Raw genomic sequence first — 18,925 nt, 5'->3', positions numbered from 1 at the left:
TGCTGAGGTTTCTCGCCAGGTTTCCGAAACCCGGTGACAAACAAGGTACCGGCATCAAATGCCAGTGCTCAAACGGCATCCAACAGACCAACACAATTGCGCATGGTATCGCATTTACAACTGCATGGCCTGCGGGTGTCCCCCGGCACCCCGCGCGCCGACACACGCACACACGCGCCGTGTTCGTCCCATCCCACCCATGCCTCCTACGTCCTCCAGCCGTACATAAGTCAGCGACTGACCGAATGTCACACCGGGCTGCACCACGCTTCAAGCTCCGCCCATGCAGCCATCGAGCGTTAGCACAGAGCCCCGACGCCGGAGGTTCCGACTTCCCCAAGTCCGAGTAATCTTCACAACCATCATTGTAATCTTAGTCAGTCCTGTCGGCAGCATGCTCGCCAAAGTCAAATTCAGTCAGTCCCAAGTATCCTTTCTCGCCAAGACCACAAGCTCCGGATCCTTGCTTTATTACCCACCAGCCCGCGCACGCTCGGGCCCGCGCACACGCTACGCGCAACCGTCCCCAAGCGCCGCCGCCACAGGGACCACACGACGCACACTTCCTGCGCGCCAGTTACGCTCCCATCACAAACTGCACCCTACGTCCTTCCAAGCCCCCCACCTCCAGCCTACAAGCACTCCTAGCGACCAACCTAGCCAGCCCCCGTTAGCTGCTTAGTTGTTGACGCGCGACAGGTACTGGCCGGTGCGGGTGTCGACCTTGATGGTCTCGCCCTCGTTGATGAAGAGCGGCACGGACACTACGGCGCCGGTCTCCACGGTGGCGGGCTTGGAGCCGCCGGACACAGTGTTGCCCTTGACGTTGGGCGAGGTGGCCACGATCTGGGGGCGGGGGGCAGGTCGGGGCAACAGGGCGTGTGTGGTGAGGGCAGAGCATCATGTGTGTGTGTGTGTGCAGTCCAGCCGATTGCTGGGCTTGCAGTCCGTAGGGCACTTGCAACCGTCCTGCCGTGCCGACTGCCGAGTGCACTTGCAGCGTCGCAGCGTTAGGGTGCGGCTTGCGCAGCGCTCTGAACCCGTCAGCAAAACCCCTGCGCCCTGTGTCACTATGTGCCTAGCTGCCCACTGCCGTTTCAGCCGAGAGTCCAGGATGTGCCATAAGCCCATAACCCATGCCCCCCCCCCACACACACCCCTACAGCATGCGGCGGCCCTCACTGGTGGGGCTTGCGGGCGGCAACCTCCCCCCCTGCCCCTCCTCCTACTGTCCCGCGTCTCTAGTTTCTTACTGGGGAAACCCCCTCGACCTCCCTCCCTCGCTCCCTCCCTCCCTCCCTCCCTCCCTTCCTCCCTCCCACCTTGAGATCCATGAACTGGGGCACGTCCACCGAGATGACCTTGCCGTTGTAGAACAGCAGCTCAACAGTGGTGCCCTCCTACAGTAGAGCACGTGGGGGTGGGAGGAGGAGGAGACGTAGGTGGTTGGGTGGGTGATTTGGCGGTTAGGTGGGTGGCTGGTTAGGTGGTTGGGTGGGCCGGTGGGTGGCAGTGGATGGGGTGCAGACAGTGCCTTTGTCGCTCACATTGCACCGCCGGCTGGATGCGCTGTGCCGCGCCCTCGACAACCCCCACCTGTGATGCCTAGTACCGGTGTCAACATGGCGGGCGCCTGCGGAACGGCCGCCCCACCCAGCAGCCCGCAACCCTCCACCTGGCAATCATTCCGGCCCGGCTGCCCCGGGTTCCATTCTTGACCCTCGCCCGCCCCACCCATGCCTCCACCGCCTGCCCTGGAGGCCACTGTTGCCTGCCCCTGCCAGCTTCGCCTGCCGAGCCCTTGCAGAGGCTCCCGCCGCCCGCAATCTACCTCCTCTCCTCTCCCTCCCCTCAGCTCGCACCCCGCTCCCCTCACCTCCCTTCCCCGTCTCAACCCCCCTCTCCTCTCGCCCCCCACCGCCCCTCACCCCCTGCCTTCACCCCACCTCCACCTCCACCCCCCACCTATTGGGCTCGGGCACATCAAACCGCCACCCCCACCTCCACACGCCCCCACCTTGAGGAACTGCGCCCAGTCGTCCTTCTTGAGGCGGGTCTCCTCGTACGACTCCGTGTCCATGAACACGTACTCCTCGCCCTCCAGGTAGGTGAACTGCCCCTCGCGCTTCTGAACGTCAGCCGTGTTCACCTGCGCACACACACACGCGCCGTGCCGCAGCGCCCGTCCGTTAATCGGTGTGTACCGTACGGCTCCGGAGCAGTAGCGCAGGAGTTTGAAGCATGGTGCGTTGCCCCCAACAAAGCATCACACCAGACCCAAGCCCCGGTTTCCCAGACCGGTGATGGGCGCTGCCTGCCTTACAGTCCTGCGCCCCTGTGCACCAAGTGCGGGGCAGCTAGAAGGCGGGCCCGCACCTGCTCGCCCGCGCGGAAGGTCTTCTCCACCACGCCGCCGGTCAGGAAGTTCTTGAGCTTGGAGCGCACGAAGGCGGCGCCCTTGCCGGGCTTGACGTGCAGGAACTCAATCACCTGACGGTTGGGGGTTGGGTGGCGTGTGTTTAAGCGGGTGGAGGCAGGAAGAAGCGTGTTGTGGCAGACCGGTTGGGTGCATGTCACGATGCAAGGGCGAGGGAGGCAGGGGCAGCGGGGGGCCTGACACAATGCCATGGATGCATGGCAGCGCCGTTACGTGCCACAGCTCGGCTGCTGGCCTCAAGCGTTGGCCGCCGCCACAGCCTAACGACCGGTTTCATGAGCCCTTGACCGCACGCACACACGCAACCTTCCCCCGTGTGCTTTCCTGGTGCATGCCCCACGCACGCTTTCCTATCTCATGCCCCACGCGCACACGCTCAGACGACTCGCCAAGGCAACTGTGAGCAGCGGTCGTTACCGGTGCACAGCCTTGCGCGCACCCCGCACGCCGGCGCCCACGCCAGCACATCTACCGCACACACACCCGCCGGCAGCGTCCATCCCCCCATTCACTCATTCCCTCGAATGGCGCGACTCACCTTGTAGGGCGCCGAGTCGATCTCCACGGTCAGACCGTTCTTGAAGTCGTTCCTGCGTACGTACGGCATCGCAGGAGCTCAGACAGGCGACCGAAGCCATGTGCACCTGAATCACGGATGCATGCGTGCCGATGCCGCGTCATAGCTGTACGGGGGCATGCCGAGTCAGCCCAGAATATCCCGCAGCGCGATGCAGGCCCTGGCCCCAGTCCTTCAGGCGCCAACGCCGCCGTTGGGTGACAGCCCACATGCGCCTGCCGCCACACGAGCTTTCCCCTCAGCTAGACGGGGCATGCGATGGCGCGCGAGCGACCGTGTGCGCAGGACCCCGCTCCAGGAGTCTTGCCCTGGTTGCGCCACGGGCTGCTGGCGTTTCAGCGCCGCTCGAGGTGGTTGTGGTGTCGACTGGAGTGGCTCGCCCGTCCCGCCCCGAGCTCAATTGCCGTCGATCCCCGCACTCCGTTATCAAGACTGCTTCCACGCTGACCCCCGCACTCCCGCATGCACGAGGCGCCGCGACAAACAGGCCACCATTTCCGGCCACGTCTCGCTTGCTTGCCCCTGAAGTCGCCGCGACTCACGTGGACACGGTGCCGTTGACCACCACCAAGCGAACATTGCGAGAGCGGATCTGGGGGCGGGGAGCCGCGCCACCACGGAACACCTGGGTCGAACGAAGACTCTGCATGGTTCTGAGTCCGGCGGCTGGAGGGTGGGTGGAAAGGTGCTTTGAACCTATGTGGTCAACAGCACTAAGTGTGAAAGAACTTGGGCGCAAGGGAAGACGAAATTCAGCGCGCTTAGGGGTCATCATGGGGCTAACCAATCGCATGTGCATTTTGTGGGACTGCTCCAACGTAGAGTCTACATAGTGTAAATAACGCAAAAGAAACCACACATGCAAAGCACGGTGTAGCTACGCTATCGAGAGAGGTGTTTGCGTAGCTGCAAGGGCGCATACTCCGTGTCTTTCTGCATTCTCCTTCCTCACGTGACTGATAATCAAACGTCCTGCACCATGGAGCAGCAGAGAGGGACCGCGCGCGGGGAGGACTCAAAGTCCTAGCTCCGCCTGAGAGAGCATGGCGAGCGGGCCGGTAAGAGAGCGTTTTCATACCTGCTGCATGATTAGATTTTGTCTTAGCGAAGTGGAGCGGAGGGTGTAGTTGAAGCTTTTGGACTCGCATTTGAGCTGTTTTCCGGTTTACGCAGGAGCTGCTGCCCCCCACGTATGAGGGGGGTGGCGTCTTCGTCAATGGATTCCCCTCTGGGCCAAAGCCGTATGAGGAGGTCCTCACTTTCTTGCGCAAGGTGGGGATGGGCGTGCGCGAACTAGTCGATCGCTGTGCGCGGCAAACGCTGGACGACCGCGCCTGACCGACGGGGTCTCTGTGCAGGGCACGGATCTGCTCAAGTATGGGCGCATCGGCAACCCTAAGTACCACCCGTTCCGGCTCTCCAACGACGACTTGGAACTACAATGGGAGTCCAAGAAGGTGGGGAACCGGCAGCGTGCCGGTAAACACGTACGCCCTGGACGTAAACGGGATGAAGAGCGGCCGGGACCAACGTGGTTTTAGCGTTGCCGCTGGGTTCGTGACGGGCTGGAGGCGCGGGGGCTGCGGCGCGTGCGAATGAGCAGGCACGGGGTTGTGCAACACCCCTCTCGGACCCAGTATGGCAGCATCCCCCCACGCCACCGCTGACCCTTTTCCACGCCGAACAGCTCACCCAGCGCCAAAGGTCCTTTCATACTCAGCTTCCCTACGCATCTGCTTTGCAGGGCCAAATCCGGCGAGTGCCGCTGGCGTGGATTACAAAGTGGCAGCGGGGCCAGGAGACTGCAGTGTTTAAAAAGCACCCGCAGCCGAAGCTGGCACACCGGTCTTTCTCCATATTTTATGTGGACGAGTGAGTCACACGTTGCTTGTATGAAGGAAGAGTAGCAGTCCTGCCTCAAACCCTGCCTGATTACAAGCGCACACCACGATGGTGACCCCGCAACTGCGTAAGCTGCGCGCACACGGCGACTCGACAGGAACAAGCGCGAGCGGACGCTGGATGTCATCTGCCGCGACCCGTCCGAGTTCGAGATGTGGTTCTGGGGCGTGCAGATCATCCGCTACTACCCGCCGCACATGATGTCTGCGCCCACGCCGTTGAACGCGCACCCGCACTCGTACCAGGGGGCGTCATCGGTGGTTCCGGTGCAGGTCAACGGCCGCGAGGCGGGCTCCCAGGTGTGCCTGCGGCGGCCAAGGGCCGGGACGGGGTTGTGGCGCTGGTGGTGATGATGGTGATGTGGAGGGCAGGGAAGGCGGGGCCGCTTGCTGGAGATACGGCTGGGTGAACCGGCTGCACAGCCCGAGACTGCCACCGCGTGTTCGGGGCTTCTTACCTGTGCACCCTATTGCCTTGCCTTGCAGCCAATGCCGCCGCCGCTGGAAATCCCGTCGTTGCGCTCCTCGCTGGCGGACGACCGGCCGCCAAAGCCGACCCCTAAAACAAAGCCCACGACAGGTGAGGCTCGGCCTTGCCTTGGTGCCGGCTGCCCCTGGGCTTGCTGAATCCCGACCGCGCCTTACAAACGGTTTCTGGGGGCGAGGAAGCAAGCCGCATGCACGCCCGACCTGAGCGGCCTCTCACTGCTGCGGCCGCTCCGCAGGCCTGAGCGTGATGGTGGGCGTGCGCAACAGCGGCGGCCCGGTGCCGGGCGGCCCGCTGCCTGGGCGGCGCGGCGACCGGCGCGAGCTGGGGGACCTGTATGTGTGGGGCAGCCTGGTGACCTCGGAGGAGGACGAGTGGGCGCCCGCGAGGCGGCCGCAGCCGGTGGGGCTGGGGCGGGGCTGGGGTAGGGCTGGGGCGGGGCTGGGGCGGGGGAGGACCGAGGGCTTGGGTTGGGGAGGCGGCGGAGGGCGCTGCATCCGGGGGAGGGCTTGGTGCGGCGGCCCTGGGGCGGGCCGAAGCAGCGGCGGTGCCCTGCATGGCGGGCCGGTGTTGCGGACATGCGGGAGCCGCCTGGATGGCGCTGCATGCAACAGACGCACAGCAGGGCTCAGGGGCTGGCTTGCCTATTTGCATCAATGAGTCAAATAGGCAAGCGGGCTGTGCTGCCCTGACCTGCGCCCGGCGTCGCCCGCTGTGCCCGCAGGCGAGCCTGAACGAGGAGGCCATGCGCTACTGGCAGAACAGCAGCGTGCCGGTGCTGGTGCAGAACGCCGGCAGCGTGGACGTGGTGCGCGTGGCGTGCGCGCCGCGGCACGCGGCGCTCATCACGCGCAAGGGCGAGCTGTACACCTGGGGCTTCGGCAAGAGTGAGTAGACACGTGGTGGGCGGTGCAAAGGGAGGATTGGCATGTTCCAATGCTGTGTGGGCGGGGAGGGACGGCTGCTGGGTCTGGGGCTTCCGGCTGGCGTGCGTGCATGTGCGCGTGCGTGCGGTGCACACACACGCGCCGACCTGCGCTCAAGCAGCCCCTTGAACACCCTTGGAACCCTGTCCCCCCCCGCCTCCCGCAGACGGCAACCTGGGCCACGGCTGGTGCACCAACTTCGCGAGCCCGCGCCTGGTGCCGCGCATGAGCGGCAAGGGCGTGCGCGCGGTGGCGTGCGGCGAGGGCGCCATCGCCGCCATCAGCGCCGACATGCGGCTGTACATGTGGGGCAGCGGCGGCGCGGGGCAGCTGGGCAACGGCTACGCCTTCCCGGTGGTGGAGCCGGTGCCGGTGCTGTTCCCGGGGCTGCGGGAGGACGCGCGGGTGAGGGCTGTGGGGGGCCAGGGCTGTGGCTAGAGGCCCAAAGCTGTGTATGTGTGTGTGTGTGTGTGTGTGTGTGTGTGTGTGGAGCTGGCGGGTGGAGCTGCTGGCTGGAAAGTGGAGGCGGGGGTTAGGCGGGGGGCTGGGATAAGTCCCGAGCAGACAGTGAGAGAGGCATGGCCCGGCTGTGGGTGCGGCTGACGGCGCTTCGCCATCCGCTCATGGGCGCCCTGATCTGCCCGGGCCTGCCCTGCCCTGTCTGGCCCCGCGCAGGTGCTGGCGGTGTCGTGCGGCCCCTACCACACCGCCGCCATCACGGAGGGCGGGCTGCTGTTCACGTGGGGCAGCGGCCTGTTCGGCAAGCTGGGCCACGGCGGCACGGCGGCCGAGTACCGGCCGCGGCGGGTGGCGGCGCTGGAGGACAAGTACGTCACGTGCGTGTCGTGCGGCTACTGGCACACCGCGGCGGTGGCGGCGGCGAGGACCACGCAGAGGTGCGCGCGCGCGGGGGCTGGGGGGCTGTGCGGCGGCGGCAAGCGGTTCAGGGGTTGTGGCATATGGCCGGGTGGGGGTTGCAGAGGCGGTGGGTGGCTGCCAGAGGTTGCAGGTGTGCTCTTTTAAGCTTGGCGCTTGCCCCTCATTATGATCTCTGGTCATGCAGGTCGCAATCGACCCCCTTTGGCACCGTGTCGACGCCTGCGACCATGCCCTCGCCGGCGCCGCTGCCGCCATCGCACAGCGCGCCATCCGTGGCCGCGGCGGCGGTGGCGGGCAGCAAGGACGGCGGCGCCCACATCGCGGCGTTCGGCAGCGGTGTGAGCGTGGGCGGCGGGCCGGACGGCGCGAGCGGCGCGCACAGCGGCCGCATGGGGCTGCGGCTGGCGCAGAGCGAGATGAGCAGCAGCGGCAGCGACCTGCAGGTGCGGCTTGTGTGTGTACGTGTGTACGTGTGTGTGTGTGTGTGTGTGTGTGTGTGTGTGTGTGTGTGTGCATGTGTGCGAGGTGGCGGCCTATGGTCGGGGGCTCTGGCCCCCGGGAGGACTGTATGGTGACAGGTGTTGGGGTCGAAAGCGGAGGATGGGAAGCGGCTCGCCGGATCTTGGCTTGTGGGTGCACCTGCGCGCGTACGGGCGAGTCTTTGACGTCCCGTATCTCATCTGCACCCCTTGTCCTGGACCGGACTGGAAAGGCGGTGGTGGCTGCCGCCAACGCAGCGGCGGCCACCGGCCCCAGCAGCATGAGCGGCGACCCCAGCGGCACAGGCAGCGCCGCCGCCGCCGCCATGTCGGGGCCGGGCGGCGGCGGCGGAGCCGGCGCCGGCGCGAGCGGCAGCGGCATGACCGGCCCCAACGGTCCGCTGTTGGGCCCCATGCGCAGCGACGTGCTCAGCAGCAGTGTGGCCTCCATGGAGCAGCTGAGGGACACGCCGGACGCGTCCTCCGTGGGGCCGTCGGGTGAGGGCATGCGGACCAGTCGGGTGCTGCTTGCTGTGTTCCCGGAGGGAGAGGGGCCTGAAAAGGGGGTGTGGGCCGGCGCGCGATGAGCCAGGGTTGCGCTGTCCTAGGCGGCTGGTGCAGGTGATGTACGTCAAGTGCGCAATGACCTGTTACTGGTGCTGCCTAACAAGTAACAACTCTGTGGCGGTGTCGTGATGTCCGCAGGCTCGCACGGGCAGCTGTACACCTGGGGCGGCGACTTCTCCTGGACGGAGCCGGCGGAGCCCAGCAAGAAGGGCGCGGAGCACGCGGCGCCCAAGCGCGACCACCACGGCGGCTGCCTGGGTGAGAGGTTGCAGCGGTGGTGCACTGGTGCTGTAGATACCAGCCCAAACTCATCCGAACCCAATGCAAAAGAGCGAGGAGGAGAGCGTGGCTTATGCTTTGACAACGGAGTGGCACTCAACAGTAGTCCCCATCCCAGGGGTGGGCAGCGGGGGGGGGCAGGGAGGGAGAGAGCGGGCATCACGGGCGGCTGGGAGCGGGGAAGCCTGAGCCTTTTGCCGCTGGAGCAAGTTAGGCAGCCTGGTGTCCAGCCCATTCATGACTGTCCGGCCGTTGTGTTGCGCAGCCAGCAGTACACGTACCGGCAAGTGTTGCACCCTCTGCGCAACCCCTGTCCCGCGCTCCCCTACCCCGCCAGGCCACGGCGACAAGGACGGGCGGCTGCTGCCCACGCGCGTGCGCGGCGACATGGACAAGCACGGCGTGGTGCAGGTGGCGTGCGGCTGGAGCATGACGGTGGCGCTCAGCCGCGACGGCCGCGTGTACCAGATGGGCGGCACCGGCGCGGCCAAGAGCGGCGAGAAGAGCTGCCCCTGGGAGGGCGCGCTGGCGCCCACGCGGGTGCGTGGCGCGCTGCGATGGGGATGGGAAGCTGAGTGGAAGCATGCGGCCGGCGGCGGATTACGGCAGCTGTTCGGTGGATCGTTCAACAGGTTTGGGAGGCCAGTTTGTCTACCTGCCCAGGGCTTCTTAAGGGGATCAGCTAATCATGGATGTAACCCCCACGCCCCGCCCCGCAGGTGGACGGCAACCTGTTCGGCATGTTTGTGGAGGAGGTGGCGTGCGGCATGCACCACGTGGTGGTGGCCGCCAGCCGCGTGCAGGCCAACGGCTTCATCCCGGACGACCAGCGCCGCGTGCGGCTGCTGACGTGGGGCCGCGGCAGCGAGGGGCAGCTGGGCATCGACAGCGGCGCCGGCGGCGGCGGCATCACCAGCATGAGCGGCGAGGGGCCGCTGGGAGGCCGCATGGGGCCGCCGCAGCTGGATTACTCGTTGCCACAGGTGCGAGGGCGCACGTGTGTGTGTGTGTGGGGGGATACATTCATGATTAATTAATGGGGGGGTTTGACACTGGTGTATGCGAGGGCATTGCTATGTGTGGGCACTGGTGTGTGTGGGCACTACTGGGTGTGTGCACTGGTGTGTGCACTGGTGTGCAGGAAAGGTGGGCCCTGGCGTGCGGGCACTGATGGGAGGAGGCAGGGCCGGTGACAGGCGGCAGGGCGCGGCGGGGTGGGCCGGGATGCCGGGTCCTGCACTGCTCCGGAGGCAGGCCTTGTGAGTCACCCTTACCTGACCTGTCTGCTGGTGTCTGTCTGTCCTGTCTCCCGGGTGGCTCCGGCTCCGGCGCAGGTCGTGACGTCTGTGGACGGCAAGCGCGTGCTGCACATCTCGGCCGGCGGCAACCACACCATGGCCGTCATCGAGCACGACCCGCGCTCGCGCCGCTCGCACCACCCCTCCGGCACCCCCGCAGCCACGCCCACCGGCCACCACGCCTACGGCGCGGCCGCGGGCGGCGGCGGCGGCCCCGCCTACAGCCGCCTGGCCTCGTACGCGCCCGGCCACCACCACCCCTCGCTCGCGGGCTCGGCCGGCGACGCGCGCAGCCTGCGCGACAGCCACAACGGCGGCGGCAGCGTGGGCGCCAGCATGGGCAGCCTGCTGGGCATGGCGAGCCCCTTCCAGATCGCGCAAAGCCTGCCGGTGGCCGCCGCGGCTGCGGGGCTGCAGTCGCTGGGGCAGATGGTGGCCACGGTGGGGCCGCGGAGCAAGGCACTGGCGGCGGCGGCGCTAGGCAGCGCGGGCAGCGGCGGCGCGGGCAGCGACGGCAGCCGCAGCGGGCAGGGCGGCGCGGGCGGGGGCCGCGCCGGCGCCTCCTCCCGGCGGCACAGCAGCAGCACCAACAGCCGCATGGTGGCCATCCCGGCGCCCTCGGCGGCGCCGTTCCTGCCCAGCGGCAGCGTGACGCGCAGCGAGACGGGCACCCACGCCCGCGACCTGCGGCGCGGCGCCACTTCGCGCCTGCACCACCACACGCACAACTCGGCGCTGTCGGCGGCGCCGCACTTCAACAAGAGCGCGTCCATGAACAACGCACACATAGCCAAGGTGCGTGTGGGAGTCATCGTATCGGCTTCGATTGTGGGGAGGATGGTGTGAGCAGGACTGTCGCAGGTGTGCGTGGCCTATGGCACATGGCATGGCCGCGGTAGGTGCCATACATAACTGGCTATGTCACTCGAACTGCTGACTGTGTGTGGCGATCTGTGTGCCCCACTGTCCCTGTCTCGCGCAGGCGGCCCTTGAGGCCACGTCCGCCCCCAGTGGCGGCATGGCCAGCCACCGCTCCACGCCGCCGCTGGCAGTGGGCAAGCCCGGCGAGGAGGCGGACAGCAGGTGCGCGCGCCGAGGGGCGGGGGCGGGGGGGGGGGGGCAGAGGGCAGAGGGGTGTTTAAGTACCAGCCCAAACCCAACGACACCACGCCAAGCTAGGGGAGCACAGGCAGACGCGGTAGATTGGGCAGAGGGTGGGAGCTGGGTGGGGGCCCCGAGTGCAGGAGCCGGCATTGACAGTTGCGTGTCATTACGGGCGTGTGCCGCTGGGGGCCATGTCGCCGTCAGCCCTGGACTGGGGCCCGCCTGTGAACGGTATGCCCGGTGTCGGCCTGCCTGCCTGCCTGCCTGCCTGCCTGCCTGCCTGCCTGCCTGCCTGCCAACCCGCCTGTGCCCGCCTGTGCCCGCCTGTGCCTGCCTGTCTGCCCGCAGGTCCGTCAGCCCCACCAGCAGCTCGCTGTACGAGATGAGCTCCACAGCCGGCACCGACTTCGCGGCCGGCGGCGGCGCCTCGCTGCACCGCCAGGCCTCACAGCAATCGGGCGCCTCCGGCCCGGCCTCGGCCTCGGTGGCGGCGGCGGCGGGGCAGGCACTCATGCGGGGTGGCGGAGGCGGCACGTCCGGGCCACACGCGCACCCGCACGGGCACCCGCCGCTGCCGCGCGCGGCGGGCGTGGCGCCGCGCGCCGGTGGCGCAGCCGGCGGCGGCGCAGCCGCGCTTGGCGCCACGTCAGCTGACGGCGAGCTCGGCGGTCTTGGGGTGGGTGTAGGGGGCGGCCCTGTGTGCGGCGCTCCGTCGGACACGGACCTGGACGCGGACTCGTACTTCCAGGGCTCTGGCCGCGTGCTGGACATGGTGCCGGAGCAGGTGGGCGGTGGGGCGTGTGTGTTTATTGCAGTCCCCAACCATGGGGTTTGTTTATTCCAGTTCCCAATGTTGGGAAGGGGAGGGGAGGGAGCTGAATATTGTCCAAGTGATAGCAGGAGACCTGGGGAAGGGAGGGAATGGAAGGCAAGGGATCGCGCCTGGGAAGGTGGAGTTGGCTGGAAGGAAGCCTGCGGTGCGGGTCTGGTCTTTCCGTGCCAAGTAGGTAGCTCATGCGCCTCTTGGCTTGCTGCCTGGTTGACACCAGCCTGTGGCCTGCACCTGTTGCCACCCTGCAGAGCGAGGAGTCGCCCGCCTCGCCGCCCGGCGGCCGTACGGTCTCGCGGCTGCACGGCGGATCCGGATCCGGCGCCGGCGCGCCGCACCGCCTGGAGCCGGGGGCGCTGGGCGGTGTCGGCGGGGCGGGGGTGGGCGCGGCAGCGGGGCGGTACCTGGGCGATAGCGCCGACTCGGACAGCGTGGGGCAGGTGGGTGGGTGCGGATGGGGGGGCGCAGGGGCGGTGCTGTGGCCGTGTAGGCACCAGCACACGCTGAGCCGAACCCAACGCACAAGGGCAAGGAGGTGGTGATGCAGGGGTTGTTACGGCAGTACTCCGTCAGCACTCTGGAGTGGTGCTGCTGGCCACGAGGTTGCCGTGTGTCCGGCCCCTGCGCGGCAAGCTCTGCAGCGCTGTTTGATGCTGTGTCAAAGGAGGGCTGTAGCGCGTTTGTTACCGTGGCCAGCAGTGCCTGTGCCCTCGCCGACCTGCCAGCATCACGCCCTCCCTCCCACCCTCCCTCCCACCCTCCCTCCCTCCCCTCCGCCCTGCAGCACACACCCGGCGGCGGCATGCTCACTGGCGACACGCACACCTCGCCGCACCCCATGCACCCGCGTGTGGCCATGCTCGCGCGCGCCTCGGGCGGCGGCGGCGGCGGAGGCGGTGACGGCGTCGGTGGCGGCAGCCCCATGCACAGCGGGCTGCGCACCAGCGCCTCCACCATTGACAGCTCCTACGCCAGCGGCGGCACCGGCAGCAGCGGCGCGTCGCCCATGGCGGCGCTGCACACGCCCAGCCCAGGTGAGCGTGTGTGCGTCTGGGCGTGTGCTTTGATGCGGGCGTGCGTGCGCGCGCGTGTGTGTGTCTGTGTGCGTGTGCGTGTGCGTGTGTGTGTGTGTGTGTGTGTGTGTGCGTATGCGCATGTGTGTGTGTGTGTGTGTGCGTATGCGCATGTGTGTGTGCGTGTGCGTGTGCGTGTGCGTGTGCGTGCGCGTTGATGAGGGACGTACGGAGGGTGAGGCACGATGGGGGTGGCTGCTGCTCAAGCGGTTGCATCTTCGCACTTCTTTTGTAGGATGCGAGCACCTCCCTTCCTTTCAGCGTTGTGCTGCGGTTCCAAAAGGCTTCGCCTTCTTGCTGCTTGCAGAGACGCCGGATGATGCCATCTCGCACCCGCGCGCCCCGCACGTGGGCGGCCCGTACGGCCTGCCCGCCATGCCCACGCCCGGCGTCGGAGCCGGCGGCGATGACAGCGCCACGCCGCTGCCGCAGCAGCAGCCGCCCATCCCCTACGCCACGCCGCCCTCGCTCGGCGCCTCGCCGCTCGTGACGCCCGCCTCCGGCCGGCACGGCACGCACGGCGGGCCCGAGCCCACCGGCTTGGGCCGCATGCCCAGCCTCAGCGGGGTGCAGGCCGGCGTGCCGCAGCCGCGAGGCCGGGAGATCAGCATGTCGGCCTGGGCGGCACCGGGCGCCGCCGCAGCCGCAGCCGCGGCCGTGGCAGGCGGCGGCATGGCTGCGGGCGGCGGCGGCGGCACGCAGGCGGGGCTGTACCGTGGCGAGGCCTCGTTCCGCACCTACAGCAACACCGGCGACGGCCTCAGCACCGCCGCGTCGGGGATTGACAGCGCGGCGTCAGGCGGCGGGCACCACCGCGGCGGCGGCGGCGGCACGGGCGGCGGCGCCCGCCGCACGGGCGGCTCGCGCGGCCACTCGCGCCACGCGTCGTACGACAGCGCCGACGTCGCGTCGGGCCGCGAGGGTGGCGGCGTGGCGGGCGGCGTCGACGGCCCCCTGCACCAGCGCTCCGGCAGCATCTTTGAGCTGGTCCCGCCCGGCGCCTACCTGGGCGGCGGCGGCGGCAGCGGCACACACACGCCGCCGCGCCTGACGTCGGCGGCCATGGCGTCGCCGCCGCGTGGCGGCGTGGGCGCCGGCCACGTGCCGCCGGCGGTGGCGGAGGCGGCGCTGGCCAACGTGGCGCTCAAGCAGCAGAACGACTTGCTGCTGCAGCAGGTGGAGGCGCTGAGGCAGCAGGTGGCGTTGCTGGCGCAGGCGGCGGGCATGGGCGTCGCGGCGGCCGCCGCCGGCGGCGCCGCGCAGGCGGCGGCCCTGGGCTACCCGCCGCCGCTGCCGCCGGCTCCGCCGTCCATGGCGCTGCCGGTGGGCGCGGCGACGGCGTCGCCGGTGGCCGCGATGCCGATGTCGGTGGCGCTGCCGGGCGGCGGCGCCGCGGGCGGTAACCTGGTCGTGAGCGGCGAGTCGGCTGGCATCAGCGCCGGCAGCGGCATCCCCGTGTTCCCGGGTCCGGGCAGCGCGGGCAGTAACGGCAACCCGCTGGGCGCGCCCATGCTGCCGCCGCCGCCCATGCACCTGCACCACGCGCTCAGCAACGCGCTGGTCGGGGCGGCGGCGGCGGCGGCCGCGTCCGCCGGCGCCGTGATGGGTGGCGCCGCCGGCGGCGGAGGCGGCGGCGTGATGCCGTACGCGCCGCCGCCGACACCGCAGCCGCCCACGCCGCCGCACGGCGTGGGGCTGCCGCCGCTGAGCCCGAGTGGCGGCGCGGGGCGCGCCTCCGCTGGGCCGGTATTAATGATGGGGTCGGGAGCTGCGGGTGGCCCGCCGCCCGCCAGCATGACCGCCGCCGCCAACGCGGCAGCAGCGCGCCACCGCCGCTCCACATCCGTCGACGTGTCCTCGCTCATCGCCACGCGCGACGGCATCGGGCCAGCGCGCGACTACCTGCCGTCCGCGTCGCAGCAGACGGCGGGCGGCGCGCCGCCGTCGCCGGGCGGCGGCGGCGGCGGCGGCATGCCGATGCTTCTTGGCGCCAGCTCGCTGCGGGAGCTGTCGCTGGGGCACGCGACGGCGCCGCCGGCTCTGGAGGCGCTGCGGATGAACCACCCGGGGATGTCGCTGGCGCAGGCGGTGGGTGCGGGGCAGTGCCGTGGGGCCACTGTGCGGGGCTGCGGGGCGGGGCTCGCTGGTTTCGTGCTCGGGGCACACGGGTTCGACCTCGCCATGCGCTGTCTCATCTTGCAGCCTAGCATGTGGGCATGCCTTGCCGCAACGCCCCTCCCCGCAACCACAGGCGCTGGCGGAGGCGGATGAGGAGGGCCTTGACGAGGCCTCCTCAGAGGAGGACGACGCCGATGGCCTGATGGACCGGGACGCCGACAGCTGCAGCCGCAGCCGCAGCCGCATGATGATGCTGGAGGCCGACGGCGACGCCGACGACGACTCCCGCCTCGACGGCGACGGCCGCGCGCGCCAGTCGCGCGGGCTGACCGGCACCGGCGCCGCCAGCAGCACCACCGGCCGCGACGCCGGCGCTGACGCTGATGTGGAGGAGGAGACGGAGGAGGACGGCGCCGGCGGCGCCGGCGAGCGCACCAGCAGCGGCGGCGGAGCCGGCGCGGCGCACCGGCGCCGCCGCCGCCACGCGCCCGGCAGCGGCGGGTCGGGTGCGGGCATGGGCGCGGGCGGCGTGGGGGATGTGTCCATGGCTGTGCCGGCCATGTCGTTGCTGGCGGCGCAGTCGTCGATGCGGCGGCAACTGTACGTCAGCATGTCGCCGCAGTCGTCGTTGCAGCCCGCCGGCAGCCGCCACACCGGCGGCTACGGCGGCGCAGCGGAGGCGGAGTCCTTGGCGGCGGGAGGAGGCGGCGGCGGCGGCGGTGCGCACATGCACGGCGGCGATACGTTCGGGGCCGCCGGGGCCACGGCGTCGGGGCAGCGCACGGACATGAGCGAGACGTCCAGCGTGTCGATCAGCGGCGGCGCCGGCGGCGGCGACGGCTACAGCGAGCAGGGCAGCGAGCAGGGCGACGTCGGCGTGCGGGCGGCGCCGCGGCGGCGGCTGGGCGGGCCGCGCGGGGTGCTGGACTTGCAGCACCTGGGCAGCGGAGGAGGCGGCGGAGGCGGCGGAGGAGGCCGGAGCGGTGAGGCGGCGGCTGGACTGGGGTAGGGGCGACGGCGTGGCGCCAAGGGCCGCGGCGTTTGTGGAGTGGACGCAACGGGGCTTGGGTGGGCTTGTTCGCAGCGGCAAGTTTGGTTGTCTGTGTTTGTTATTTGCAAATGCTCATGGACTGTGTCGCAGGCGGCGGGGGTGCGAACGGCGAGGAGCTGTTTGGCGCGGCCTCGGGCGGCGGCATGGCGTTGCAGCAGCAACAGCAGCAGGCGCAGCAGCAGCAGCAGGCGCTGCCGCAGGATGGGCAGATGTTCCAGTACGCACCGGTGGGTGAATGTCCAGCCGCTTCCATGAACCCTTGAGCCCACACGCTGAACACACGTCCGCAGTATCGTATTCCGGCGGTGCAGTGCTTCCAATGGCATGGGCACTCACGTAATGCCCCAACGCCTCTCTTCATTGCCGCGTGTGCCGCAGGGCGTGTTCATCACGCTGCGACCGGCCCCCGGCCCCAGCGGCGGGCGCGTGGAGCTGTGCAAGCTGCGCTTCAGCCGGCGACACTTCAGCCAGACCGAGGCGCAGCAGTGGTGGGCGGCGCACCGGGCCGAGCTGTACGACAGCTACCACGTAAGGGCGGGGGCGTGGGGCGGGGGCGTACCGTGCACTTGCGTGCGCATGAATGCAGGCGGGCGGGCTGGAGGTGGGGGGTCTGGGGCGAGTGGTGGTCTGGTGTGGTGGGTCGGTGCATGGGTCCACCGGTCGGGCCTGGCTGTAGGGCCGTTGCGTCGCTGGTTGGTCAGCTTTGTGCCCTCTTGCATGCGCAGGTGACGGCGTCTGTGGGTGGCAGCAGCGGCACGCACGGACCCGGCGGCGGCGGCGGCCGCGGCACGCAGGCGGCGCTGCAAGGCTACCCCACCTCGCCCTCTGGCGGCGGCCTGGCGCCGGCGCTGATGGCCACCCACTCGCCGCAGGCGCTGCAGCCGCCGCCGCAGACACTGGCGCATGCGGGGTCGGTGTCGCACACGCGCGGCTTCAGTAGCGACACGCAGGGCACCAGCGCCAGCGGCGGCGCGGGCACCGGCAACGCCAACCTGTACTTCTCCATTGGGCCAGCCGGCGTCGCCAGCCCGGGACCACAGCAGGGCGCCAGCGGCGGCAGCGCCGTTGGCGGCGACAGCACGACGCGCTCCCCTGCGGCCTACTGGGCGCCGGCGGCGGCGGCGGCGGCGGGCGCCGTGTCGGGCGGCGCGGGCGGGGGCGGCGGGGGCGACCCCTACGCGGCGTGGGCGGACCACACCTACACCGCTGACGACCCAGCCCTGATGGCGGCCGCGGGTGCGGGCGGCATGCAAGGCCCCGGTGCAGGCCTGCCGCCGCCGATGGGCATGCCGCCGCGGCACCATCGCTCCCGCAGCGGCAGCCGCAACGCCAGCGGCGGTGCGGCCGCGGCGGTGCCGCCGCAGGTGCTGGTGGCGCAGCAGCAGGCGCAGTGGGCGGCGGCGGTGGCCGCGGGCCAGGTGCCCGTGAGCCTCGGCTCGGGCGGCGGGGCAGTGACGATGGCGGCCTTCCAGCAGCAGCAGCAGCAGCACCACCACCACCAGCACCACCATACGCGGTCGCGGTCCGGCGGCGCGGCGTCCTCACGCTCCAATCTGTCCAACCGCTCATAGGCAATCAAGTGCATCAGAACTTGTTGGCAGCGGGGAGAGTTTCACTCGCAAGCTGCATGGGCGATTGCTAGCAGTGTACATATGGTATGTGATGTAAGTAGGCGCCTAGGCTCAACTGCGGCTGGTCCTCAACTGCGGCTTGTCGCCAGCAGGTGGTTTGTTGGGGCAGACGCAGAGCCGGCCGCTTTTGAGTTGCAGGGCCAGGTGTGAGGGACCGTGTGCAGGTTGTTGGGGCTGGTGGCGCACTGATGCGGCGGGCGGCGGCGTGGAGATGCTCACACACATCAATTACAGGATGTGACTAAGGGCTTGCTAGGGAAGTGCCCAGTCACTCTCAAAGTTGCAAGGTGGAAAGCATGGATCAGAAAGGCCTTGAAGCTGTGCGATGGCTTGTGCCGCAAAAGCGCGGAAGGCGTCGGCGATGTATGTAGTTGGGATATCCCGTCTTCTAGCACCGCAAAAATAAAATAATGCTAGCAGTAGAAAGCACACGGAGAGATGGTTCGACACCGCCGTGTGTGTGTATGTGTGTGTGTGTGTGTGTGTGTGTGATGAGTGTGCTTGCGAGTGTGTGCTTCAACGTGTGCGCGTTTGCGTGAGTGTTCCCAGTATGGCCTGATGAGTCAGTGTGCCACACGGCATGGGTTCAAGGCGTGTCGTGACCACTTCGCAGCTGGACTGAAGGGGGTGTGCGTGCATGGGGGCTTGCCGCGGTGGGGCTCACGGTGTGCAGCACCCAGTCCTGCACAGTGCCCCGTGATCCGCGCGGGCAGCGGGCACCGACGGATAGATGCCCGCTAGTTGCTGGGGTTTGGCCTTGCATGCACGAGAATGACGGGGTGCGTGCTCAGCCACATCTATATGCAGGTCACTGTCATATGTCGTGGGGTGGTGGGGGTGGAGGTGGTGAGTTGCGTGCGTATGGGAACTTGGGAATGCGGTGTGCGGGTCGAGGACGGGCAGCGGAAATGGGAAGCAGCAGCAGTGGGGTGGACTGGGCGGTGCCGTGGTGGCACTAGGGGTGTAGGCTGGGGAAGAGCAGGGGTAGCGGAGCAACTCGAAGGCGTGAGTGCGAGGTGCGAGGCCACACGCGGCGGTCTTGGCTTGCGCGCTTGCCCCGTATGTGCATGCCGTGCAAGGCTTCGTGATTCCCAGGGGAGGTGGTGAATCCGTTCTCATGGAGTATCAGTGTCGCGACGTGATTCCGCAGCTGTTCCTGCGTGTGGAATGGAAGGGCGGCCATGGGGCGAGGCACCTGGGGCAGCGCGATCCGTGCTTGGGTTTTGGGGACATGAGCAGGCCGAGTAGCGTGACGCATCTCCTAAACAAAGCAGAAGTTTCTTATTGCG

The 18,925-nt window shown here is 69.1% G+C and overlaps 2 protein-coding genes across 2 annotated transcripts; one reads left to right on the top strand and one right to left on the bottom strand.

The window, feature by feature from the left end:
* CHLRE_16g691000v5 (uncharacterized protein) lies at positions 1–3,782 on the bottom strand. The gene is made up of 6 exons (XM_001699287.2): positions 3,557–3,782; positions 2,976–3,027; positions 2,377–2,490; positions 2,018–2,149; positions 1,323–1,400; positions 1–846 (listed from the first exon to the last, which is right to left on the bottom strand). The coding sequence occupies exons 1-6, from the start codon at positions 3,661–3,663 to the stop codon at positions 679–681; spliced, it is 651 nt and encodes a 216-aa protein (XP_001699339.2). The 5' UTR covers positions 3,664–3,782; the 3' UTR covers positions 1–678.
* Positions 3,783–3,972: 190 nt separating this feature from the next.
* Positions 3,973–18,908, top strand: CHLRE_16g691050v5 (uncharacterized protein). Its single transcript, XM_043071699.1, has 25 exons — positions 3,973–4,072; positions 4,188–4,286; positions 4,373–4,471; positions 4,759–4,886; positions 5,014–5,215; positions 5,402–5,495; positions 5,641–5,804; positions 6,127–6,289; positions 6,495–6,733; positions 7,004–7,224; positions 7,392–7,650; positions 7,920–8,184; positions 8,392–8,511; positions 8,870–9,072; positions 9,252–9,515; positions 9,867–10,625; positions 10,813–10,913; positions 11,283–11,718; positions 12,015–12,203; positions 12,548–12,797; positions 13,144–14,924; positions 15,088–15,937; positions 16,096–16,232; positions 16,384–16,533; positions 16,731–18,908. Exons 1-25 carry the CDS (start codon positions 4,058–4,060, stop codon positions 17,574–17,576), a joined length of 8,034 nt encoding a protein of 2,677 aa, XP_042915364.1. The 5' UTR covers positions 3,973–4,057; the 3' UTR covers positions 17,577–18,908.
* The last annotated feature ends 17 nt before the right edge of the window (positions 18,909–18,925 follow it).

Source organism: Chlamydomonas reinhardtii, chromosome 16 (assembly GCF_000002595.2).
Source record: "Chlamydomonas reinhardtii strain CC-503 cw92 mt+ chromosome 16, whole genome shotgun sequence".
Lineage (NCBI taxonomy): Eukaryota > Viridiplantae > Chlorophyta > Chlorophyceae > Chlamydomonadales > Chlamydomonadaceae > Chlamydomonas > Chlamydomonas reinhardtii.
The sequence above is the reverse complement of the archived record's forward strand: the minus strand, read 5'-3'. Positions and strand labels throughout refer to the sequence as shown.